The sequence below is a fragment of the Lepisosteus oculatus genome, chromosome 13 (assembly GCF_040954835.1).
Source record: "Lepisosteus oculatus isolate fLepOcu1 chromosome 13, fLepOcu1.hap2, whole genome shotgun sequence".
Lineage (NCBI taxonomy): Eukaryota > Metazoa > Chordata > Actinopteri > Semionotiformes > Lepisosteidae > Lepisosteus > Lepisosteus oculatus.
In genome coordinates this window covers 22,025,998-22,053,428 of record NC_090708.1, presented here as the reverse complement: position 1 = coordinate 22,053,428, position 27,431 = coordinate 22,025,998, and the positions used below count along the sequence as shown (strand labels likewise).

Genomic DNA, 27,431 nt, shown 5'->3' with positions numbered 1-27,431 from the left:
TTAAGCTCCTTTATGTGAATGTTGTGGTTCAGGGGAATGTTATTAGGGCTATTAGAGAGTCTATGGGATTGGGAAGGGTGCTTTTGGATCAGTAAATGGAAGTTGGGTGTACTTCCAGGTCAGAGGTCAGAGTTCAGAGTGCAGCAGCATTGGGTCTGAGAGAAGGGACATATGCACGTTTACACAGAAGACACTACAGCAGCTCTGCCTCCACTAGAGGAAGGCCATGAGAAGCACAGGGGTTAGTCTGCGTGTGAGCTGTGACTTCACCCACCCTGTGTCTTTCCCTGTGAGCTCATGTGTGTTCATTTCTAGTAAACAATTACAGGACTCATTTTCTAAAGCTGTTTTTCCTAACTAATCTTTGTCATTTTAAATCTACACTATTTGAAGAACTTGGCAACTGTATCGGTGATGTTGCTGTGCACTTACCACACTGTATTTGTTGTTCTGCACAAATTCCTTTGATCGGTCGCTCACTGGGAAACAGCCTTGATAGGTCAAACGGCCTCTTTTCGGTCTCCTGTTCTGTGAAAGATTATAGAAAGATTTAAGTAATATTTATGAACGTAAGTGCATTTTTGCGGGGGAAAAATAAACTTGAATGTGACATTGGCACTAGTGTGTGGTGAAAAATATTCAAACAGAATTTTGCAAAACGTTTGGCAAAGGAAAGATGTGGTCATCTGAACTGCAGTTTTTCAGAAATGTTTCGCGGTGACTCTCGGCTTAGTCAGCTGATGGGTTTTGATGGTTAGCATTGGGTATGCTGCAAGTTGTTTTAAGACAGTGGTGGGTGGCAAATACCAATCAATGCCAACAGCCTATAGAGATTATATCTATTCTGAGTTCATCAACATCCTTTTCAACTGTGAATCTTGTACTAGTGGAAGAAGGCTGGTTTTCTGTGGCTGTATTCTGAGCTGACCATGGAACATCTTGCACTCCCATCTTACATCCACAAGCTAAAATCTGTCAGTCATCAGTGGTTAATCCTGTGTACAAGGAAACACCAGATGTTTTGTCAAGTAGTAATTATTAATCTGTGAGTCTCAGTTGTGACATATAAATACACTTTAAATGTGAGGTTTAAAGTGATGTATGATCCTACTGCATACCATCAGTTTTTTTTTATAAGATTAACCTTATTTTATGGATGATTTCATCCCAAACTAGCCTTTGTACCCATTTATACAGCTGGACATTTTCGCAAAAGAATTATACTAATGTATGCTGCTCAAGCATACAGTAGGAGGGCTACACCCAGGATCTGAACTCATACCCCTTCAGCTCCAGATCAAGAGATCTGTCCACTTCTCCACAGCCTTCCACTTCCAGGTCAAGAGACCTGCCTGCTCCTACGTGCTCCTGTTATGATCTCAAAGGCCAAGGAATATCGGTTTTAAAAGAGTGTAAAATTGCACCATGACTGTTGTTGGATTCAATGGTCAAAACTGTTTTGTTTAAAATTGACACAAATGCCTGTAGTTAAAGGAAGAACAACAGCTAAAATTGCATTTATCATTACTGGAAAATACTGGAAGATAAAAGTCATGCAGTACTGCTAACTGTTATGTATAGAACAGTACCTGCATATTATGTATGAAATAAATGTGTACAGTCACTTATGAAGCTGCAGAGCGATCACAGTGGCTTGTGAACAGCTGTAATTCAGTGTCCGAGTGCAGCAGCCTCTCTTTTTCTGTATTTTCCTATGACATATTCCAATATTGATGGTGTTTGCTGCAAAGCACTTCAGAGAGCAGAATGTGGTCACAAGTGGGTCATCATGACTGATAATACTATGGGATGTGTGCAGTGCAGGGTAGTGTAACGACGTATATCACAACAATCTTCTAATCAGCACAACGGATGTCCTCTGCACTTTCTGTGCTGTTTCCTTGGGCCATCTAATGGCTCAATGTACATGCCAAATCCTAGATGTATATCACAATGGATTGCATATGGCGAATAACCACAACGTCTGGTATATCCATCAGGCTGTGTTAGTAATGCAACTGAGACAGAGGCAGCTGATTCGTGTAATGAATATTCACGATTGGATGGTGCAAGACTCACATGACCGAACATAACACAAAACACTGTCATTTTATCAGTCTTCTGAAATGAAGTGCAGCTGTGTTGTGGTTTGTAACAGTTGTGTATAGAAGTTTTACAAAATATGGAACAGATTAGTTTAAAACCCATTGTAGTAATATCTTTGTATTGTTGTTCTCGGATCCATAAGGGAACATTTCAGCTGGATCTTTTCCATCCCGACATAAAAATAGATATTAAAATATGTTTTTGCAAAGTGAAACATAAGTGGGTGTACTAAAAAGCCTATTTTCTAATGTTGAAGTATAATGATTTTCTTCAACTGGCTAACACTAAATTCAGAATTAACAGACGAGCTTTCTGGCTTGCAAAGTTATCAGTGATTTCTACCTTCCGGAACAGAGGTTTTCATTCTCAATGATGCAAGACAGTTATTACTATGAATAATTCATCAAACAATATTTTACGGAATGTTATAGATGCAACTATTATAAATGTTACTAAACTGTCAATAAGAATTCTTTATATAAAATGATTAATTCATTCATTCAAATAGCAAAGGGTGTATTTAAAAAGTCACCCACTTCCATATTCTTCAAAGATACTTTCACATCTGTAAACTATTCTACGAATTGAGGAGATTGCCTCTGAAAATGGTTGGTTCATTGAGTGTATTTTTTCACTTTGGATAATTAATTGCTTTTAAAATAGCTATTTTTAGGTATTTCTAGATTCAATTTAAGATATGTTTTTGGTATTTCTTCTATTTAATAAATCAGAAGCTGTCTCCATTTTATCTTTCTTCTCACTTTGTCACTGGAGTTTCTGTACACACGATGCTCCACCTTGATTTCAGATGCCTGGCTGTACACTGTGTTGTACACAGATGGCAAACACAAATCTCTTAATTCTAAAATCCTTTTCAGCATGATGAACTAAACAAGAGGCCTTGCACTAACACAAGTGCTGATCTATCACCTTTGAAGATAAATGTTCTGTGTCTTAGAATTGAGACTCAGTAACCATGTGGTTTGCTACAGAAGAATTGTAGTGATAGATGACGTGGCAATGTTAGGTTATATTGAATTCTCATCACACAGATGCAATATTTTAAGCCGAATTATCTGTATGGAAGAGTTACTACAAGTATGACGGGGTAACTATCTGATTATATGCTTATTTGCTCCTTATAATATAAAAAAGCTGGTAATGTTTTTCCACAGAATATTTATAACGCTGCCAGAGAAGCACATGAGCACCATCAGATTAGAGGTCATTTTTTACTTTGCAGGAAATAATAACATCTTAATGTGTTGCCAGAGCAAATGATGGTTTAACAAAGCAATACAGTGACCGAGTAAAATCTCCTTTTAAGTCAGTCTTTGTAATTTGTTTTCTACTTTTCTTTTGAATGGTAATTTTTTAAGTCAAAATGCACAGACTGGCTGTTCTGCTTGTCTCTTCAGTTTTAACTGCAGATTAATTCCTGGAGGATCGAAAATAATCTGTTTGACCTTTTTTTTTGAACTGGTAAATCCTGGTTTTCTGATTACCGAGTGCGATGTTGAGATAAATTTCCTTTAGTTGGTTTATAGCATAATGCCTCCCTGTTGGAGGAGTTTCTTGCTGAAGACGTGCTATAAAATTCATTTTTAAGATTTTTAAGTTAAAAAATGGCAATAGGACAAACAATAGTACTGTAGTTGTGATGCAGTATCATGGTCCTGGCAAATCTAGCATCTTGAAAGTGTGTTCTAGACATTCTCCCCCCAAAAATCATTCTCATCAACAGTTTGTAGCATTTTAAAGTGCTTTTCTTGACCATTTTTTAAGTAATTGGGCAGTGAGAATGTCAAATATTGCAAGAGAAAAATAAATACGCATGCCACTGTAAAAATAAAACAGTGGTAATCATGCTTCGTTTCCAGTAGGGTTAGACCTTGGATAGGGCCATTATGTCCACACAGTGAATATTCGGTGATACAAATGCTTCCATCCTCAGTCATATCATTAGTGACTGATGTGAGTTTTACAAAAGCTACATTGTCAGATCGACACTGGACGAAATTGTTCATTGTTCCATGACCGTGGCTTGGCAGCTGGATGCTAATTCAGTGTTCTGGGATCTGGCAAGTATTTTTATTCATCTTGAGAATACAGTACGGCTTTATCTCTTAAAAAGCCCACTTTGTTAATCTCCAAATTAAGATAGTAAGGTGGGTTAAAATATCAGGGTCTGCTACATCCTGCCAGTTCAAAATGACAAAAGCGATTCAGCGATTTTAATAAATGTCTTATGTTCCCAATGAATTACATTTACTGTAAGAGATTTTTAAAGAAGTTTGGGGAGAGTTTACTGCTGTGCCAGTGCTTGTATCTGCCTTGTTTTTTTTTAGTTTAAGTCTCTAGTCCAAGGTGACCTACTGTTCTTTCGAAAAGACTTTGCCTTCTTGTTTCAGTTTTTGGGACTGTTATCTCATATTTAATTAGAATTTAATATTAATCTTATAATTGATTCCTCCTGTTGCCACTGAAAGTGACCTAGTTATCATGTAATATTTTTTTCCCGAGTTTGATTATTTTAGTTTTGATGTGTCTGAGGTAATGATAAGATTTTCTTTACCAAGGGTACAGGATAAACAGTCAAATTATAAATGTACACACTAGTTTTATTTACAGATGATATTACTGAGTACATTCAGTAAGGCCTAAAAATGCTGTCTCTTATATTTGATGGATTCTTTGTAGGAAAGAATTTAAAAGTGATATAGTAAAAGCTTATCCTGCAATTATTCATTCTTAATCAGAGTAGCCATTTTGTGAATTCTGTCAGTGAAACCGGAAATGCACTGCTCAGGGGGCAGAAAAAGTTTCCAGGTTCCAGATAAAGTCCTCTGTTTTTAGATGAAGGTTATTTGAGGTTGGGATAAGATAATGTCTTAGGGGAGATGTTATTGATTGACCTGTTTTTTTTTCTTTCATTGGTTGCTGCAATGGATCTGGAAGTGATAAGATGGAGAAAAAAAATAAACAATTGGGTCTCAAAAAGTTTTCTTTAGATCTGGGCCTTGTATTTCAGTGCAGATTCCGTTTGAAATGCTTTGCTTTTACAGAAAGGAAGTCAAATTACAGTAATATGAATTTTCACCTTGAAAAGTAAACATTAATAAATCTTGTGAAACCTGCGTCACTGTCCTCACTAGACATGTGACAATATCCAAATAAATGGCTTTTTTTAAATTAAATTCCAGGGAGTGAATAATGGATTAATAATTGAATGCTGTCTGCCAGCGGTGTGGAAAACTCTGGACCAAATTTATTTTTTAGATCATTTTCTGTATAGTAGGAATAATTTAACATCAATGAGTTAGTAATAAGTAATTAGATTAATATGTCTTCACCAGTTCTCACTGGTTCATTTGTTGCGTGATGGACACAAATAGATCAAGCATGTAATAAATCATTAATTTTTGTACTGTAATACTTATACCAAGTGTATATACAGTAGCAGTTTACATATACACAGTAGGTATATAGTGTACAGTATGTACAGTATACCATAGCAATTGATGTTGTACAGTGGATTTGTGGTAAACCATGAAACACTCAATGCTTGTTTCAAATGTTATTTCAATTTAAAGAGAAAATTAATTCATCTTTATTCCCTATTTACTCTAATGCTTTATACAATACAAAAATCAATGTAATAGATTATTCTTCCAGTTTTATTCAAAGCTTATATTTAAAGGTTTCGTATGGCTGGAATATTACTAATTTCCTGAAGTAGTTAGCACATCAGTGGGAATATTGTATTAAACAAATGTTAAAAAGGTTTTCTACTATTATTTCTATCCAACTTCTAAATTGTTTTGGTTTTTGTGCTGTTAGAAGAAACAGTTGTTATTTGAAGTCTGTATTCTGACCACTATATTCTGATTGCATCACTGCTTATATACTGTAGAAATATATGCACACTTAGAGTTGCTAGTATCACGTCTCAACTAGAACATTTACAAGGCATAAAAGTTCATCTTTTGGGTTTGATTCTGAAATTATGAAACATGGCCAAAAATGGGAGTTTTGGAAGAGCTACAATAGAGCATTTCTGAGATCTGCAGTTAATTACTAAACTTGTGTGGGTTGCCACATACTGAAAGGGACGGCTATCAGAAATTAATTTTCAGTTCGGCTTGCAGGGAGGCTGCAAAAAAGTTCAAGTGAAGCTCAAAGGAAAGAGGTTTTTAGTCATGACTAAAGTAAGTGGATTAAGGGATGTGGGGACTCCCTGTACTTGCTTTGAACAAGATGTTTGAACAAACACAAACCAGAGGACAAGTGGAAACTGCTTAGAAATGCGTGTAAATCCGAAAGCAGGAAGACCTATTTCACCCCAAGGGTGGTGGGAGTGTGCAACAAGCTGCCCAGCCATGTTGTTGAAAGCTGATACCCTGGCTTCTTTCAAGAAACAGCTGGATGAGATCCTGGGATCAATTAACTAGTCATTTCCAAATGCTCTTTTGTAACTTTTCTTAAGTTATTAGGTGTTGGTGAAGGGGTCTCAGCCATCAGAGGCACGTGCTCATTTAGTGGGCTTGTTCCAAACGTCCCAGCTTGACCTCTTCCCAGAATGGAAACTTGTGGAGTTGGCATCCATGGTCTCGCAAGATGCCTGAACTCATGTGGTTTCATCTTGAGGTCCTTAACTACCAGTTGGGGCCGATTCTAACAAGGTGGGGCAGGAAATTCAGTGCAAATGGGCAACTGTCTTGGTGTTTCTCACTGTCTCCAGTGCTGTGGTCTAGAAAACACTGTCAGCCGTTCAAAGACGAGCACAGTTAATATATATTTAAGAAGTGATGGTAAACAAAATCTCTGACTGTGCAAGTTTTTGCTGTCCTACCAGACAGACAATTGTAGTAACAGAGGCTCCAGTAATTTAAGATGATTAGAAATAGGAAAAAATAAGGCAATTTATCAATATAGAAAGGAATTACCTTTGTGATAGCTGTGCTACCCTACAGTATATATCTTCTATTTTTTTAGTGTTTTTAGTGTTTTGTTTTATTGGTAATACCAGGCACGGTCAAAACTTATAGTCAGATAGAAATTCACAACTTTATTTTCTCATCTGCAATTAAAGAACTAAAGTTTGCCTACACAAAAGTTAACCTGGATATCCATTACCTAAATGATTCCTAGTTTTACATGTATTTAAAAAACCTTTGCCTTAAGTACCTGTGCTTCTGAAGTTTGTATAAGGACATTTGAATCCACCACCCATATCTATTTTGCATTCATGAAAATTAAAATTACTGCCTTTGTTTTTTTTAAAAGCCGACCTAAACGAGCCGGAATCATTTATGAACATTTATGAATCATTTATGAAAAACATGAGAAACCACAAAGGGATTTGCATTGTTTCTTATGAGAAACAGCTACTGCCATTTAAAATTTACACTTAACAATTCATTACACACACAGCCAGCCTACATTTGTTAAATTGCTTTCCTGTATAAAGCTTTGGCACATTTGTATATTCTCTGTTTTTAAATACAATAAGAAGAAAGTAATTGTTTCCCTTTAACTTTTAGGACATCTACTTGCACATATACAGTTATATCCACTGCTAGTTTCAGTTGTATTAGAATATAGACTTATCTAGCTTATTTGGTTGTTAATTAGTTCTTTTGGAGAAGTCCAGAAATGAATACAGTTCTTTAGGATGTGAGTTGAAGCCAGTCTGTTTCCTGCATGTCCAACCCAGTCATCTTTTTGATAAACCTTAAAGATGTTAAACACGTTATAACCTACAGCTTCTACCAAGAACAGTTTAACATTGTTACAGTTGTATGACATACTGTATATAATTAGAATGAATATGGAAGAAATATAAAAATTTGTTGAAACTGCTGTAAACGTTTGCACTTTATTGTAGACTGTGAGGATACCATTCAGTTTAAATTTGGTTTGAGTGTCTAAGGTAATCAAAAGAAGTATTTAGAGACAGTGGCATTAATGACGCCACCGTACACCCCTTGTTTAAGAAAAGGTGTATTTGTATTGTTCTTGTGATGCTGCTGTGGTATGAATGTGTTCTGAACTAACGGGTTGATAAGAATTAAGTCAACTGCGATACAGAGTTCAGTACTGACATGGAGCTGATAAGATCACACACAGAAAGGAATAACCAGTGGCTGATTTTATCACCTTGTTCTGAACTTTTAAATGTACTGTAGTTGGCGTTCATCAGCTGGACCGCAGAGACTTCTTGGAACTCTATAATCCTCTTATCGTCTATTAGTGTTTTGGAAGAGAAAGTGGAAACTCCTAGCAATATATTGGAAAATATTGCAAAAACTAAAAAAATATCCTATCCAGATCTTCTGTTTTTTTAAAGCAGATTTGCAAAAATACTTATTTTTACTATGAATGGGCGAATTAAAATAATGGAATTGGAATTTCAATTAGGGAGCTTCCCATTATTCACAATATGAACAGGTAAGGATAAAATGAGCTGAGGTTACATCAGCCCAACTACTGTGTATTCAAACCAGACAGCTGAACCTATTTAATGTTAGTAGAGACACAGAGGAGAACTGATTGTATGAATATCACTATAAGAAAGATTATTCTAGTTTCTTGTATTCAAGTATAACCCTACTATAATTAGCCCTGTAAGAATAGCTGTTATACAAAGATCAACTTCTGGGGGAAAATAATATTTTATGGGAAGTCATTAGAATTACTATACTGTTCTTCTGACTTCTTCTGACAAGGAGAAAAAACTTTGTCTCTTGTGTATGGTGATAGTTTTTGTCTCCGCCCATGTGCAGAAATGTCAGAGCTTTATTCTATTGTGATCTTGCAGAACGGACCGAGAGTAAAGGGGAACTTTGATCTACTCACAACTTGTCAGCTAATCAAATACAGTGGTGTTTTCCTTTTTCACATTTTGTGTGTAGTTGGTGGGTTATGGTTTTGATGTAATTGGCATCACTGTTTGAATAATCTGCATACAAAAGTAAAGAAACAATATCCTATTGGAATCCACTGAGAATGGTAGTAAAAATTTTCTTCTTATTCCATTTTGGGGAATTTTGTGTCTGAATTGATGAGACTTGATAGAATAAACATGATGGATACATTGGCCAGATTTTGAATTAGATAGCTAATATCTACAAAGTTGGTACCAAAATCTTTTTTGTTCATACCATAAGTATCATTTTATTTGACTCTTATAGGTGGAAGCTTAACATACTATAGTTATTGTACATGGATAAGAAAATAATGATTTTTTATATGCTGAGTTTCATAAAGGAAGTATTATGTGCCATCTTCTATTTCTATAGAAAAGGCAAAGAAAAAGCTTAATGGCCTCATTATTTAAATTTGTCCAATTTTCTTTATTTGTGCCTTTCAGAATAATGAACTGGAAGCAACTTTTTGTGTCCTGGAATTAAGTTGGTATATTTGTCTTGTAACTGAAACACAATACAATTGGTATAGACCAGGCAAAGTACATTATTCTCTGAGTTTCAAATATCATGACGTTTGATGTATAGAAATGGTTGCTTTTTTGTACTTGCTCACTGTCTTTCATGTCAGCTCCAGATTTCAGCAGACCAACAGAAAGTCATTATCCACAACTTGCAGGCTAGAAGAGTCTGCAGCATTAACAGGGTATTGCCTTTGGGAAATCTTCCTGTGCCAGTTTTATACAGAGCAGACTTCAGACGATTTGTCATTTATTAAAGAGTCAAAGCAACTCCAGGTTACAGTATATAGACTGACTTTGATGAAGATCTAATTACATTGTAGGTCTAAAAAAGAATATGGACCAAACTAGGGGGCTCACAAACATTTTCTCTGCACTGAATATATCTAATACAAAGTGGTCGTCACACTGAGACTTGTTTTTTCAACACTATAACTTCTGTTTTCCATTGCTGCGGACACTGTAAAAAGCTTAATGAACTGTTTTGATAGAGAGACAGACAGAGACTTCTTTTGTAAGACATTTGAAGGTTTCAGGAATGCTCACTTTACAGTGAGCTTTTCAAAAAGGACCTTGATATCTTGTCCAGAGTGAAAAAGGCATTGCATAAAGCAATAAAGCAATAGGCTTTTTGGTATATTGTACATGTGTATGTCACTCATGTCACTCAGTACAGTAGACCATTGTGAGATACTAGCATTGCACTGAAACAGATCAGCAGACCAGACAGCTGATCTCATGTGATCAAAAGTTAGCATGGAAGGATGATGAAATGAGTGAGGAGAATACACTTTGTAATGCTTGTAATAACTACTCTTTATTTATTTTTTATTTACAATCACAGTCAATAATTCTAGAAATAATTACGGCATTTGAATTTATCTGCAATGCAAGATTCAGCCTTGCAAGTAAGGTAAAGGTATCCTTAATGCTGAGCCTTGTAATTGGCTTATGAAAAGGATTCACAGAATAAATACATACCTACAGTACACATTATGTTCATGTTGGGTACACCCTTTTTATTTTTTCTGTTTGGAATTTGTTTTATCCCTCTGTTATTATGAGCTTATATGCAAAGTCACTCAGCGAGAGGGCTATACATGGATGTTTTTATGCAAAAGATTCAGCATGCAATTAGCTAAAAATCATGTGGGATCTAATTATATCTTTTACATAATGCTAGCTCTTAGTGTTAACTGTTAAATGGCCTTGGAGAGTTTGAGTCTTGAATTACAAATAAAATTAAGTACAATTAATTGTGTATGTATAGTATGTTTGTCCTGTGTTGTGTTCTGTTGTCAAATATGCATGCACTATGATGTGTGACATACTGTAGTTAACCATGTGATAGTCTGTATAATCTGTGATTTGCAAAATGATATTGAGCTTTCTGTTCTCACAATTAGGGAAAATAAGGTAATCGATCTCCTGGAAGATATCATAGCCAAAGTACCAGTTTGTACAGCCTATTTCTTTTTTTTGTGTGATGTGTTTGTGTTGCAGTTACAGTTATGGTTATACTATAGTTGTAGTTACAGGATTCAAGTATATAGATTGTTTAGTTCTGAGCACCATCATGAATTTCCATAGCATTTTAAAATAAAAAAATAGAAACTTCTCTGTGGAGTTTGTATGTTCACCTTGTGTTTGTGTGGGTTTCCTCCGGATGTTCCAGTTTCCTCCTCAATCCAAAACTGAGGTTTGTATTTGTATGATGTTTGTAAGTGTTTGTATGTTTGTATCTGTGTGTGCCCTGCGATGGTTTGACATCCTGTCTAGGTTGTATATTGCCTTGCACCCATTGCTTGGAAGTAGGAAATGTGCAAAGGATTTAACAAACACTACATCAGTCCTTTGACAGTTTTAAGGTTTGGCCACAACCACTAGACTATTTGATGCTAATTCTTTAGTGGCCCTGGCACATAGTTCCTGTATCCCCGCCACAACAAAGGGTTACAAATCCCTTCCTGTTTTATAATTGTCCCATTAATTGTTATTGATTTAGAATCTGTAATTTGTCTGTCATGGCAATTAATCTTTTTGGATTTGAATTTGAATGTAATTCTCTACTGACCTTTGATGTTTAATGCAGCGTCAACTGACTGCTGAAGAGTCTGGGAGCTGTAGTCCTTTCTTGACTCTTTAAGATGCTCTTAAATTTCTTCCCCCCTCAAATATGGCACAGTCCCTTTAAAGAAATTGTCTTCAGGAATTTTAATGAAGGCAAAAGCACAACTGGTAAAAATACAGCCAAGAATGTATGCTCAAGAGTAAGTCTTACAGCAGTAGACAATCCCTCCTGTCTCGTAAGTCTCTGAGCCACAACACTAAATTCTAAAAGCCATCTTCTTCCCATTTAAGGTCTTGCTGTTGATAAACTGCTTTTGTACTATTTTTAATTAATTAATTAAAAATTAAAATTTTAAGTTTGTACACTTCTTCTGTGAAATATGCAATTTGACCATGGGTGCCCAAACTTTTGCATACAGCTGTATATAGATGCAGTTGAAACAAATTTTGCATAACTCTTTTGCATATGTTGGTAAGGAGTGAGTAATGGTATGGAATATGGACGCATTCCCTATACTCTTCTATTCAAAGGTGCTGCAGCCCACAAGACTGTATTAATAGGTGCTGGAATTTAACATGCAAAAGACTGAGGTCTAATATGGGCAGAGTCCCAATGTTTTTTAATGATACTGTAGCTCAGTCCTTATAGACTGTTTTGGCATAATTAGTTCATGAGGCTTTTCACATACAAAAAGAAACCAGCTGAAAGGTGAAACTAGTCAACAAGACATACCAATCTTTCCTCTTCCGGGCTTGAGCATGGCTTGACATTCAGAGAAACATACGATGAAATGAGTAAAACTCAGTGGATGTTTTTTTTTTAATGAACTGTTCTTGAGAAGTGAACAAAAAATATTGTTCCAATTGTATACAATGTACTGTTGTCCCATCATTTTTAGTACCATATTTTAAACCGAATCTGCACATTTTCCTTTTCCTGGCTCTTCGTGTTTCACTGAAAGACTTTTCCAGATACAAATCAAAGTTTCTGAATGAATGTTTTAATTATGGATTGTTTTTTTTTTGTAACGTGACTTTGTGTTTGTGTTTACCTGTTCATTAGTTTATTAGTACAGGTAGGTATTCCGTGCATAAACATACTGGAACTTTAATTCATTTTGTTAGCATTAAATACAGATCTTTTTGCAACGTCCTGATGGCTAAATCTATGGAATGTTGTGGTTACTTTGCATGAATTATAAGGATTTTTTTCTCAATACTGAACTGCTAAAGGTAAATTATGAGTGCTTTGGGCTTTGTTAGTATGTGTGTGAGGAAGGGGTTATACAGCCAGTGGTGAGTGAGGAATCCTTGCCACTAAATGAAAATTTCCAATATCTTTTTTGCGGTATGTTTTTTTGTGAAGATTTTTTTCCTTATGTCTCCGTGATGCTTGGGTTTGAAATCAAAACAGAAAGCAGTGCAACGCTGTACACATCGACCTGGAAGCCAAGTCATGATTTTGTATATTTGAAATTTGGTTTATCCCTGTGGTGGGGACTGTGATGGGGGTGGAGGAGTTGGTACTGGCCAAAACGTAAGGAACATGATATTTCTCATATTTCAGAATCTTTTGGTTTATGTACAGTAGGTGTCCTCTAACAGAGATCCCCACTTTCAGTTGTTTTTCACTTTTTCTTCAATGGTTTGAAGAGTCTGTGTTCTCCATTTGCTTAAGAGCTTCAACTTTTTCAACCTCTAGAAATAAACAATCTGACATAACTACGGCACATCTGAGGGGAGAGACCATTGTGAGTTTGCACTCATCTTAGCGATGTCAAAGCTGTTGTTTTGTAATCCAAAAAAGCACTGAGATTGACACCTCTGGAAAGCCTGGCTCCCCTCTATTCTCTGTGTCCACCTGCATCTGCATGCGCTGGTAGCTCATGTTTTACATTTTCTTGAGATTTTTCTTCTTTTTTTCTGTTTCATTTCCCCTTTGACTGTTTTAATGTCTTTATGGACTTAATAAAATTCATTAGAAAATAAAATACTAACTGAAATGACGATGAAAGTTTGGGTCATGTTGGATGGGACATTCACTGAAGACACAGCATTCCCATGGACAAAGAAGTCTGTCGTTTATTATTTTTGTTTTGTTTTTTCTTATTTATTTAGAGATGTTCTAAAAGCAATAGAAATTAGTATTAAAATATAAAAGCCTTTACTACTTTTGAGTGAATTTTGTGACACCACTCTCATAACTGTTTTTTTCAACATCATAATCTTGTTTGCAGCCAAAAGGTGCTAAAACATTTGTGCTTCTAAAATCATAAGGAGGTTTGTTCTGAGCTCTGCTGAATCAAACTTTCACTGAGGCCATTTGCTCAGTAATTCCCACAAAGCCAACCTCTTATTGTGCTGGAGCTATATGTTAATTTTCTCTCTGTTTCCCATAAGAATGCTTTTTTTTTCTCATGTCATCGCTCAGATATGAATGATGATGGAGCAGTGTAGGATGCAGAGGTTAGTATTGTGTGAGCAGAGCTGTTTGTTGTTACGTATTGAAAGCAGGGCTGAATAGATGCTAAGCAGTTATTCACCCGTGAAGACCCAGGGCCTGCAGGCTGAGTGGGTTCTCATGGGCTCTGCTTGGTATTGCAGCACAATTGATTCCAACAATAAGGAAAGTAATTAGAATTCCCACGTTACGGCCTGCTAATGGACTTCCATCTCCCTGCTCTTCTACACAAGTTGGACAAAGTTTTAGAAACGATTGCAGCTTCCAAAGGCAGTATCTCTTCTTTACTTTACGTAACAAAAAGGTTACAGACCAGTTGTGACATATTTGTAATCTTTTATGTGAGTATCCTGGTCAAAAAGGTTTTTCTGGAGTTATGTGAGCGTCAAGTTTGTCTTAAGAGAATTGCTTCTCTGTAAGTTTAAGTGAAACACATTCAGTCTGCTCAGACGTTTCCGCATCATGAGCAAAGGCACCTGTCTCTGCTGAAATAGATATGAAGAAGAAACACAACCAGTGCTGAAAATGTTATGACTCAACTTAGTAGCACACTTGTGCAATACTTTACGGACTGCACCCATGCAATATTAAAGGCTGAGAGTTTTGATTTTGAATCGCAGTCAGTTAACACCATTACATACTAGCAGTTTGTCCATCAATATTTTTTTCAGAACTGCTTGAGGGTGCCAAACAAACATGTTCATGCAGGCATACTTAGCTTAGTTAAATGTTGTTATAGTTGGTAAGTTAACAACTGTACAAAGCATGCATTTCCATGTTAACAAATTATTTAAATTTATCGATGTGATAATTCTGCATAGCTTTTCTTTCAAGTCATCCCAGTACTTTGCACCATCTTTCTGAATGTTACAATGTGTGTTGCATTATTAAAATATATGCACTGCCCATGAATGATCTTTGCAATCAAGTTCCAGAACAAATTTTGTGAGTAGAAATCAGTTTGGAGTTAATATGGAAAACATACTGGTTTTCTTAAATGCAGAATTCCTGACTCTTTCTCTTACATTGTATGTATTTCAATATATATGTTCACTCTGGCTTGGGAGAACAAGGACCTTGGTGGAAAGTATCTTGAGCTGTGTTTTACAGTAGATTTCTTGGCTTTATAAATGATACTATCCCTACATGTAGGGAACAATCAAACAGGAGACACCTCTTTACACACAGGGTAATGGGACTGTGGAACAAGCTGCCCAGCCTTGTTTTTGAATCTGATACCCTGGCTTCCTTCAAGAAGCCATTGAACAAGATTCTTGGATCAGTAAGCTGCTAGTGACTATAAAAGCTAGGTTGGCCAAACGGCTTCCTCTTGCTTCTAAGATTTACCATCCATCCATTTTCTTATCTGTTTCATTCAACTCAGGGTTGTGGGAGAACTGGAGCCTATCTCAGCAACCAACGGGTACAGGGCCTGGTACACCCTTGAGAGAGAACACACAGACACACACAGACACACACAGACACACACAGACACACACAGACACACACAGACACACACAGACACACACAGACACACACAGACACACACAGACACACACTCACACCAGAGCCATTTTCCCAAAAGCCAGTTAAAATACCAGTTTGTTTTTTTTCTGTGGGAAGAAACCGGAGCACCTGTAGGATACCCATGTGAACATGGGGAGAACATATGAACTCCACACAGATAGCAGTCCAGGGCTTCAGCCCTGCGAGGCTGCAATGCTAACTCTTGCACCACTGTGCCACTCTCATTTATATTCTGTTTTTATATATATTAACTTCTTAAAGAAATTAATGTAATTATTTCTAAGCACAATGTAAAGCGAATTGGCATATCTAAAATGTGCCCTGTGCATTAGGAAAAGCTACAGCCTTGCTCAAGCAAGCATAATCATCCCTGTGCCTTGTGCAGACTCGGGACATTAATTACCCTTAATGTCTGATGGGCCATAATCTCCACAGGCAACAGAGCAAGGGGAACCGTGCTGTCAGCGTTCCAGACACTATCAATTTTCTAGTTGATCCCATTACTGTAACTCTTCAATACAATTCTTTCACTGTGTCAGTGTCTTAAAAACCTGGGCAAAAATATGAAAGTGGCTACTGCCTGCTGCCTGGACTACAGGCCTTTCAGCAGGAGAGATGCTTAGAGGAATGTGGGAAGGGCTATGTGCACAAAAAAGGCAGAGAGGTCACTTTTTTGCAGATCCTCCTTATTTTCAGTTTTTCCATGAGGTGGTTTATGGCTGGGACGTTGCCGTTACGGCAACATTTTGTCACCTGGGGGCTATCAGGTTCCCTGAGCCACCAGCAATGGTTGTTATCCAGGAGAATTTGACATGTGTTTGCAATTGTTCAGTCTGTTTTATCTTCACCAGACTGGCTTTATTAGTGAGTTGTTTCCCCGATTTCTGAGTTAGTCATAATAATGAGGACGTGGTTTCCATTTGAAGTTTGCTTCATGGTGAGCCATAAACTTCGATGTTGTAGAGCACTGTTGGTTATAACAGCAAGACTTTAAAAGAGAAAGACTTTGTTATAGCCTTTTTTTTCTATTTGGTGAAACAAATATTTTAATCCATTTTATAATCTAAACAAATGCTTTATATTACCCTAAAAAGCATTAAAGGTTGAAAAATTGGGCCGTGGTCTTGGGCACAGAGCATTAAGAGACCAAAGTAAAAATGGTTTATGTTGTTATTAAATCAGCTGCTTTTACATACAAGTACATGGAAAGAGTACAGTCTAGGGTAGGAGAATTTCAGTATGGTAGTCACATACATAAATATGATGGAATGTAATTGAATACTAAATTCTCTTGATATTGTCATTTATAGATGAAGGAAAACATTTAGGTTTTCTACTCATGTTTGTTATGAATAAGAGTGTGCCACATTTTTTCCATTATTTTGAAAGAGGAACTCTTGATTTATGGAATTATGGAATTATGGATTAGATATTACAGTAGACACTGGTGGTCACTGCTTCATTTCAGAATCTAGCCATAACATGCACATTAACATGATTTTATTCATTGAAAATGTCCTCCTAAGCATCTTATTGGAAGTTCTCATGAAATATTATACTTCTTCAATTCAATTCAAGCTTTATTATCCCCTGGGGGGAAATTTGTTTCATGGCAGAGTGTAATACAACAATACAACAAAAACAGATAAAGATTACCAACAAAGAAGACCAGAAACCACTGTTTTAGGAGATGAGAGTTTTTTTTTACATTGTTTGAGACTGAGATTGCAGAGGAGACGAAAGATTTCCTGAATCTGTTACTGTTACACCTGGGGACACAGAGGTATCTTCCAGGTGGGAGTAGTGTCAATTCTCAGTAGAGGGGGTGTGTTACACACTCCATAAGGCTCTTGACCTTATATAGCAGCCTCTGTTTGCAGAGTGCATTTAGCTTTGTAAATAAAGCCATAATTTTTGCCCGGAAGAAAGATTTCCTATTAACTACAGCCCTGTGGAGTTTCTCACTATACTTTGAGTATTACAGTGTTATTTACCACAGGATTCAACCAGAAGCAGTGCTTAAGGAATGGCCTGGAGGAATGTGTGAAGTCCTTGTGAATTGCATTACATGGAATGTTTATTTCTAATGCATTTAACTATGCTATACACTGTTGTGGTATATAGAATATACAGTGGTATTTCTTTTAGTTTCTGAAGTAAATTAAGATTAAATAACACTAAATAATAATTGTAGCCTAAGATATTATAGCCTCCTCTTTAATATTGGTATTAGAAAAACTACCTGTGATAAATGAAGAACAAAACATTAAAAAGTTTTAAAATTGATAGTGATGTTGGCTCTGAATAATCAAAAAAAATTTTGATCTTATTTCACAGTAATCTGGAGTATAGTCAGATATTGCTGATAAATCAGTATTTGTATTATTGTTCAGTAACTTGTTGTAGAAATCCTTTAATTTCTTGCAAGAGTCTTTCCAGGTTATCAGTCTAGTACAGAGAATTGGAGAGTTTTATTGAGCATTCAAATTTTTGGTTAACTCTGAATTTTTCACATCCACTGTAAGTAATAAGACTTTCATGCTTTTGGCAAAATATAGCTCTAGTTATAAAAACCTCATAAAGTTAAAATCAGAACAAAGTAAAATATAAATTAATGCTACAATAATAAAATTCTAGGGTTTTGTTTATCACGAAAGATAAACAAAGATCGGAGAAGTCTTCTTCTAGTCCTTGCTTAGCCATGCTTTCATTGAGTTTTTTTTTTGGTTGTGTTTTTATTTTGTATTTCTCTTTCATCACTTAAAATTGCTTTTCCCACCAGAATGTCACAGTAAGGCCTGGGTTAAGTCATTAAGATGCTAAACAGGGTTTGCCTAATCCTGAACTGCTCAGGCACAACTTCATTGCTCTCTCTCTCTCGCCGTCTCCCTCCTTCTTGGTCTCTGTGACTGTGGTGGAAGCTGGATTCTTTTTTTTCCTCTCTCTCTCTTTCCCCTTCTCTCCAAGAAGTCAGCAGATGGAGTGGAGACTGTGGTTAGAGACTGTTAATGTATGCAACAGGAGCAGGGGCATATGGTATAAATCAAAATGCAGAGCACACTCTAAATGGGGTCCCATGGGAAAGAAAAGCTTGTGATTGTGTGATGACATGCATTCTGTGAGGACACAGGGTATAGTGGGGCTTTCATCGCTGCTGTACTGAGCTGGAGGAGGGGGTTCCTTTCACCCTTGCATACATACCCTCTTGTGATGTAATCAATCTATTCTCCAAAAGCAACCCTTGATTGCCATTCACTGGGAGCGTCCTAACCAGAGAGTAAAAACCAGGGGGGTTAAGTGAATTCTCTCCCCACTGTAACCGGACTGAATCCTAAACAGAACTGCGAAACAGAAAGGCCATTTTCCTACTAGGATTCTAAGTGACGTGTGGCTGAACGCTTGCTGGCAGAATTTGTTATGGACCACTAAGTTGAGCAAAATCGGATCTGACAAGACCTTTTGCGTCTTGGAAAGGGTTGCAATATACGACGGAGAAGGACCGTGCCACTCAATCACTGTAAAAAAAAAAAAGAGAGAGTGCAAGAGAGAGTGGCAGAGTGGAGAGAGAGAGAGAGAGAGAGAGAGAGAGAGGAGAGAAACGTGTTTGTAAAAAGGGGAAGCATTTTTGGTTGATGGGATGAAGCCAGCCATGGAAACTGCAGCAGAAGAGAATCCTGAGCAAAGCCAAGAGAAAAAAGGTACCACTGAGCCCTCGACAAAGGGGCACTTTAATGCTTTTCACTGGGATTGTTTACAAAGGGGTTTAACCTACTTGCGGATGTTTTGATTCGCGTAACGGAAAAATGCACTAGATTCTGCAGTTCCATAACACAGATATTTTCTTATACATCCAAGCTATGCACCAAAAAATAACAAATGGAAACCGTAAAAAGATCCTGTTTTAGTCTGTTTTACAGATATGGCAATACACGTCTTATTTTGCTTTTCTGAAACAGAATTAATAGCAGTTTGCTCTGAATTATTGCTGTTGGGTAGAATCTTTGTTACTGTACTTCAAACAAATGGAACTCATCTGGGGCTTTTCCTGTTTTATGGTTGGAAGAAACCTCAATGCTTTGTTCTTCATGCTAAGTATAATTTAAGAATTTATACTTGACTTTATGGTATTTAGTTCTGTTGGGAACCTTATGGACCGGTATTCTTGTTGTGCATCAGTCTATATAAGGTGATTCATTTTGTGTGGCCGTTGCTGCTGGGGTCATTGTTGTACAAGATAATTATGCCGGATCGTCAGTTAGAGGTTTTTATAATAAATGCATTAGGAAGTACAGGTTAGGAGTCAAGATATTAATCAGTATGTTTGTCAGTGGCTTTCTGATAATAAAGCCTTAAAGAGGAATAAAGGAACTCCCCAATTCATGGAGATGATTAATTTTTGGTCTATGACAGACTTATCTGTATTTTGTTGCCTGATGCAGATTTTTATGAGGAGATAATTGTGCCTTGTGAATTAAGTCTCTTGGCGGTGATTTAATTGCCAATTTTCCTATTTCTATGTGGAATTCAGGAAATAAATTGTGGAGGAAAATACTATGATGATTGATTTGTATCTTTTTTTGAATAAAATGTCTTTTTATTTCTTATTACAAGCTAGTCTTCACTTAAAAGTTAATTTTCATGAAAAAATAGACTTTTGGAAACCTTGATAATATGCTTCCAAATTAATAAGCCAGCAAAACTGAAGAGTTTTTACTCATCTTGTAAACTAATTGTTTAATTCATTAAAATTAACAGATTTAATGTATGATACAAATTTTATTCAGTATCATTTTGTAACTTTTTCTTTACCCAGAGTCTACTTAGAACGCACTGCTCTGTTTCCAGTTTTACTTTTTTGTGTCTTTTTCTGTTCTCTAAACAAAAAAACACATAAGCAAATCGGGGTTATGTCAATTTGATTTTGGATATGTTTGAATACAATAGAACGATGTCTGTAGCATGCAGATACATCAGGAGCATTGGATATTTCCTGGAAATTATGTACACTATTTTTAATGATTTAACTTCAGCCTGCTGTGAGATAATAGCAGCTACTCTTCAGGTGGTCACAGTGGTCATTTCTGACAACATTCAGACTTTTCATCATTGTCCTCACACCTGGAGACAAATGGCCAAGCGCAGATGCTTGGATAGATTGGTTTTGTTTAGGTTCTACAGCTGATCCTGAGAGATTTATTAGATGTCGTGATCCATGTAATTATAATTCATCCAAATGGATGAGTCTTCTCATTTTTGGATTATTAACCTTGTCTTTTTGCTTACAGCTCATTAGTAAACCAAAATACTTAGAATATACTGAAGTTACATAACACATAAGGGTTTACCAGTCTGCCATCAGTTTAAAAAAATAAAAACCATACAGTATGTGCATACTGTAGAACCCCAACAATTTTAATTGGTATTAGTATAATTGCAGGGTGCATGAAGAGGCAGTATCTTCTCTCCGATGGTTTCCATTAAATACGATAAGAAGCTTCCTAGGTAGGATCACAAGGACTGACTGCTCTTAAACATGGAGGCCCCTATCTGGGAAGCTGTCACTTGTTTGACAGGAAAAAGCACAACTGTTTGTCGCTAAAAACAATATTTTAGAGATTGCAGTGTGTTCACGCAGTTTTAGGAGCAGCACCGAGATTATGCAAGATTCATAGTAAGTATTGTACAGGTGTTTTGGGAATTTTCAGGGTACAACAGCTGACAGCTTTTGCCTACAGGCTTTAAATGAGGGCTAAGTGTTTGTAACAGAGGCGCAAGCAGTCAGCTGGAAGGATTGTGCATGGTGTCATATTTTTCTGCTTGAGGAAAGTTAAAGGAAAAAACGAAGTCACCGTGTATCCCAGAAGTGTCAAAATTAGTGATAATGGAGGCTGTAAACTTTGTGGTTCGACTTACTTCTACTACTAGTTTGAGTAATATGGGCCTTTTATAGTGATTCTTCCATTTTTTCATGAGGTTCCATCTGGCTTAGCACTTGCCACGTCTGTCTTGTGTGACACAATCAGAACTCTAAATAGTCCAATCTAAAGGGAGTCTCAGTCTTGAAAGGCATATGTTATCTTCAGCATCAAGGTGACATTTGGTGGATTTGTCTGTTTTTTTATGATAACACTGAATTCCTGTGGCTATTAAAATGCATTTGCATGTGCCTTTGCCTCAGAAGTCTGAAAGATGTTGAATATCAACTACATTTTTTTTAAATACAGAGAAGCTACGTTTCCTGAGCTTTAGTATTCTATCTTTGGAGAGTTTATAAAGATGACTAAGATATTATATATTGCAGGTCTGAATTTTTTAGGCTATAGATTTTATATGCATGGATTCTGATAATTGATAATTGCTGCTTTAAAAACATAGAAGAAAAAGGCACATCATGCTCACAACAGTTGTTGCATTATATGCTTTGCTCTCGTGTGATTTAATTATTTTTTTAAAGATGCCAAAGTGAAACGGCAGTTCATCAATTGCGCGGTGCAATCTCTGCAGACAGTAAATTAAAGACTAAAAGAAAAGACACATTGAGATACACCACTCACATGTACTACTGCTTACTTGCAGTTTGATTTTGTTTGTGGTTTCTCAAATGCAAAAACATGCTTTCCTAGATATATTTTTTAAATAAAACTCTGAATGCATCACTGACATCTGCACAACATTCCAAAACCTGATTTGAATAAGGGTGTTTCAGCCCATTGTATATTCCACCTAGCTCTATTTCTAATTGAAATGGGAGACATCCTGAAGAAAACAGAACTTAAACATGTTAAAAAACATCAACTGGGTCTCTAAGGTATGTCATCATAAAATATGAAGGTCTGAGATGAAAAAAAATCTGAATTATATTTCAACATCTGTGAAAGCTTAGATCTGCTCTGATCTCTGATGCTTTCATATTTCTAAAAGGTTTGTTTTCATTATTGTTATCATTATTGTTTACTGTTTACGATTTAATACGTCTTACTTCTTCCTCTTCCCTTTTTTAAACAAAGAGCTTATGTTGGAGGGTTTGCCCCCAATTATTTCTTTCCATCCTTTTAACAGTACTTCAATCGGTCACCTGGGCTCCAGACATATATTGATACATATTGAAAAAGATTCTTACTACAGGTATGTCTTGGAGGTCAGAAGTGGCAGCACCTCTGTTTTTCGCTAAATCGTTCTGCTCACATTGTGCTACAACTCTCCTTTACTGTATTTGCACCTAAGTTGTTTAAAATGTATTGTGTGTTGGGCATGCCTTAGCACAAAATCCTGACTCTTGTTATTGCTGTGTGCTTTCATAGCAACACAGTTAGCCCTAGTGTCAGTATCTCCTTGCCATCCCTAGCCCTTCACATTTTCACATGGGATCTTTCTGTGGCACAAAAAAAAACCACAGAAAAAAGAAACCGCTCACAATATCGGAAACAGTTTTGTTCCTGGAACATTCTTTTTCAGCTGTAACTTATTGTAGATGCAGTAGGCTAAGATTGCATAACCAATTGTTTGCATCTCGCGTTGTGTGCTGCCGTAGGAGTTAGCTTAGTTCTTGGATCAATTCAGCTCTCAGGCGTAGGAGTTCTTAAAACAGAGAAAACCTAAAACAGTCCCATGCTGGATGACACGCTGTTCTTCATGTGGGGCGGCGCAGTGGCTAAGGATCTGCGCCTGTGGCTGGAAGGTTGTCGGTTCGTATCCAGCAGCCGGCAGAAGAATCCTACTCCTTTGGGCCCCTGAGCAAGAGCCTTAACCCCAACTGCTCCAGGGGTGCTGTATAAATGTCTGACCCTGCGCCCTGACCCCAAGCTTCCCTCCCTGTTTGTGTGTCTGTGTCTCAGTGAGAGCATGAGTTGGGTTATAGGAAAAAAGAGAATTTCCTAATACTTGAAATTGTATATGTCCATTAAAGTGATCTTATCTTAACTAGAATTCCTAAGAAACTTACTAGTGGGATTGCAATATTCATGCTTTGCTGTCGGACTTCAGTGTTTCTTACACTGTATTCCCAATACAGCAAATATATTGGGAATGACAGTAATTTGATGGCAGGATATTAGCAATTCAGTTTAATAGCGAAGAGAGAACACGTTGGTCAGAACCATACAAATAGGTCAGTAGACATCCTGAAAAAATTAACAAGCAGCAGCTCTGAGCCAAGCTGAGACGGCTTTATTGAATACGGTAAGGGTAAAATAATAAGGGTAAAATTCTGATAGAGGTCAGAGGGGGCTAGGCATGTGTGAATCCAATGCAAGGTGGGAGGAAGCTTGTTGCATCTTGCTTCTCACATTATGGACTGAAACTGTCCTGGTTTCTCATACCCTAACTCTTGCGATAGCACGCAAGCCCCTAAACTGAGCCCCAATGAGCACTTGTGGCCTATCATTGATCACACCCTGTGAAAACAGCAAAGGTGACCCAGTTCTTGAGACTTCTCACGCAAAGGGAGAAACGAGCAACAAATTATTGTCTTTCTTAGTTTTTGCCAATGCAGTTTCTGCAAAATAAATAAAAAAAGATATTTTTTTTTCAAATTTTGCATATTCTTTTATTTCTTACAAAGCTACAGGGAGTTCCAGCTCTTGCAAACATATTTGGAGTGTGTTTTATCTAAGGCAGTTAGATGTGCATAAAATTGTGTATTAATGTGGTGCTTGTTGTGCTGTTCTGTGAATTTGAGAGAAACCATTCCATTTCTTCAGTTTTAGGAAATGTAACATTCTCAATAAAGAAGCATATAAAGTGGGTGAAAGCCAGTCCAATTGAAAAGCCAATTGTTAAATTTGTATCCTAATAAATGAATAATGTAACCAAATAATAATGTGTTTTCTTTATTGCTAAGTTAAAGACAAATTGCATATTTAATGGAAACAAAATGTGTCAAAAAGAGAAATGATATGAAAAGAACGCAGTAATCTAACATCATCTCAGCCTTAAATCATTCATAAGGAAATATTACTTTTACATTACTTCTTGCTTCCCATCCTTTCATTTTAATAACACTTAATCATGCAGATTGTATCATAGTTGTTAGTGTGACGGAAAGATCAGGATGTGCTGACGGCTAAACAGTTAAATGATCAAATTCATGTTGATTGTACCATGGTGTATTCTGAAATGGAGCATTCTTAATCGTATTGAGTAAGCACAGATAATCTTTTAAGAGTCAGAAGAAAACAAAGCATACAGTAGGAAGAGCTAGCTTCTAACCCTTAGAAGACTATTATTAGTTTAATATCCAGAACAACATCATCTTCTCCTGTAGTACTGAGCTTTGTTTTTTTGTTTCACTGGTATTCTGGTCAGCTTTAGTTTGTCAAAGATCTGTGTTAACATGATAAAAGTTTTTGATCCTGTTTATAACAACCATTGTCTTTTTTTGTTCCGTAAAGGCAAACAGAAATGGGTACTTTTGGCATGACACATTTCTGAGAGAGCAATCCAGAGTGAAGCACTTAATAGCCCTTCCACACTGGCAGTGAAGAGCATCTGGTGTTTATACATTATGGTCTGGAGAAGTTAAAGAAGGCAGTTTTGCACTTCTGATGCAATTACTCTAGCTCAGCTTTGAACACTTTACATTACGTTCAGTGCAGACAGAGCCTGGTGATTATATAATACATTGGATGTGCTCAGGCTATGAAGTGCAGTGCAATAAAAACATTTCAGAAGTTTTGGAAATAAAAATTCTGAATAGGGTTACCAAACAAAACCAGCAAAATTTGAAAAAAAGAACTTCAGCCAGTCTTACTGGCATTCAACCAATGAACATGCCTGAACACCCACGCTTCTGTATCTTCTCTTATTTTAGGTACTGCTAACATCTAGGCAGGAAAGGCACAGGAAATAAAAGTTATATTGCCTCTATTTACCAGTTCTTAAAGGTAATAATATAATGCCACTCATTCAACAACCATCAACATAATGTCCTGGAAAAGGAAGAAACAATTCTTCGATGTGCTTAACCAAAAACAGTTTGCAGATATGTTGGTGATGCATCTGTGTTTTTGTTGACAGAGCTTTTAGTTTTTCAATACACACTTGATTCTGATAGCGCTGTTCTGCACCAGTAGGTTTCTGAGTCTCCAGAAGCACAATCCCTTGTGGGGAAAAGTTAAACAGATAGCTGAAACATTTTGACATTGTGTCAGGCCTGTGTGCTGCTTGTTAGCATTACAGTTGATTATGATCTTCCTGTACTGTGGCACTCCTTTAACACCTTCAGAGCTGTGTCTTTCTGAGCCAGGCTTGGGGAAGAGGAACTGTAAAGACTAAAGGAGTGCAGGGATTTTACATACAGTAAAATCCAGCGAATGAAGCGTCAAGTCTGCTTTTGTGCTGCTCATTCCTGCCTGTTGCCTGAGCGGTACAGCAGAAGCCCACAGGCAGTGAGACAGGATGGCACTCTGTGGTTGGGCTGTCCTGAGAAGAGGGCATAACAAGAGGCCGGAAGAGTTTTGGCCTGGTCTTCCACTGTGCACACAGGCCAGAGCTGAATAGTCCTCACTGCCACTAACCCCCAGCTGGAAGAGGGAGCTGCAGCAGTACACTGGCTCTTTGTGTCGTAGCTCTATTGACTGCATTCCTCACTTTCACCCCTCACTTGTGTGCTTCTGTAGGCTGTATTTTTAGTTATTATAGCATGTCTTTCATAACTGTGAAAGTTTGGGCTTGCGTCATATTCTAACAGCTGGCCTCTGGTTATACTGTTTTCTTTCTGGGCTCTTTCTTTTTCTTACTGGAGGAGAGAGGCAAAATGTGTCTTGTGGAAGCAGAACTTGTCAAACATAAATGTGGATTTGTGTGTAGATCTTTAAGGCTTTGAAAGCATGTGAAAGTCTTCAGACGAAAGGCAGCTGATTTGATTTTCATTTGGAGCAATTTATTCAAGGCATGACAATGGTTTCCATCTTGTGTGCTGTGTGCTGTGATTAGGAAACATCTTGTTCTGTCTGAAGATGAGTAGGCACTTCTTGAAGGAATCCTAAAATCTGCAAAATGGCGGTTTTTAGCGGTGGTAATTACCAGGCTCTTTTCTCATGGGGAAATGTAGTTTACTGAAAACGGAGAATGACTCGCATTAATTATCTGACTTTACAAGACCACAGGGTTTACAATTAGCCATTATCACATTTGCGTTTTCATGCAATAAATAGAGTCCTGGCTTAATGCAGTATGCTTAGTTTTGTAATGACATCCAAAGTGCAGCAGTCCTGAGGTGGGATGTGACACACAGACATAACCACCGTCGGCACTTTTTAGATTTGATCAAACAGCCTTTACAACTTATATCCCACACATTTGATCCCACAATTTTTCAGATACTTTCCCAGGTGTCACTCTTCTATGTAGCCATCTTTTCCATTAAGCTGGTCGGAAAAGTATCCAGTTGTACACTTGCATGTTTGAGGGTGTTTGAGAATTGGCCAACGTTAACCTCCAGCCATTGAATAGAAAAATCGCGCACCAGGCTCAGGGCTTTCCTGTCTGTACATACAGTAATTGCATTTCGATAGAGAAATTATTGGCTGCTTTTACTTATCCTTGAATGTAGATATTATACCTGTAGCATACAGTGACAGGCTAGATTAATGGGTAAATACCACTCTTTGTGGACCTTCAGTCATTTACATTGAGAGAAAGCTGGACATCAGTAATACGTTACAAGGTCAAAAGGCTGCTTTGCCATCTAGAAAGATCTATTATCCAATTTATGATTTTGGTCATATATTACTCTAAGGCATAGACTTTGTAGGACAAGGCTGATCAAGCAGACCAATGTACAGCTCTGTTTCACTCTCCTTCAGTTTACAATGTAGTCCG

General features: G+C 37.0%; 1 protein-coding gene across 3 annotated transcripts in view; it reads left to right on the top strand.

Annotated features, from left to right (window-relative positions):
- The window catches only part of gpm6bb (glycoprotein M6Bb), a 61,875-nt gene that overhangs the window by 17,938 nt on the left and 16,506 nt on the right, over positions 1-27,431 (top strand). Inside the window, exon 1 of one of the 3 annotated variants that reach the window (XM_015361610.2) lies at positions 18,761-19,309. The exons of 1 other annotated variant lie outside the window; for it this stretch is intronic. In XM_015361610.2, coding sequence (XP_015217096.1) covers positions 19,249-19,309 — 61 coding nt within the window. In that variant the 5' untranslated portion in view covers positions 18,761-19,248. Of the gene's footprint in view, positions 1-18,760; positions 19,310-27,431 lie in introns of those variants that run through there. One more of the 3 variants, XM_006637905.3, reaches the window with a different exon arrangement.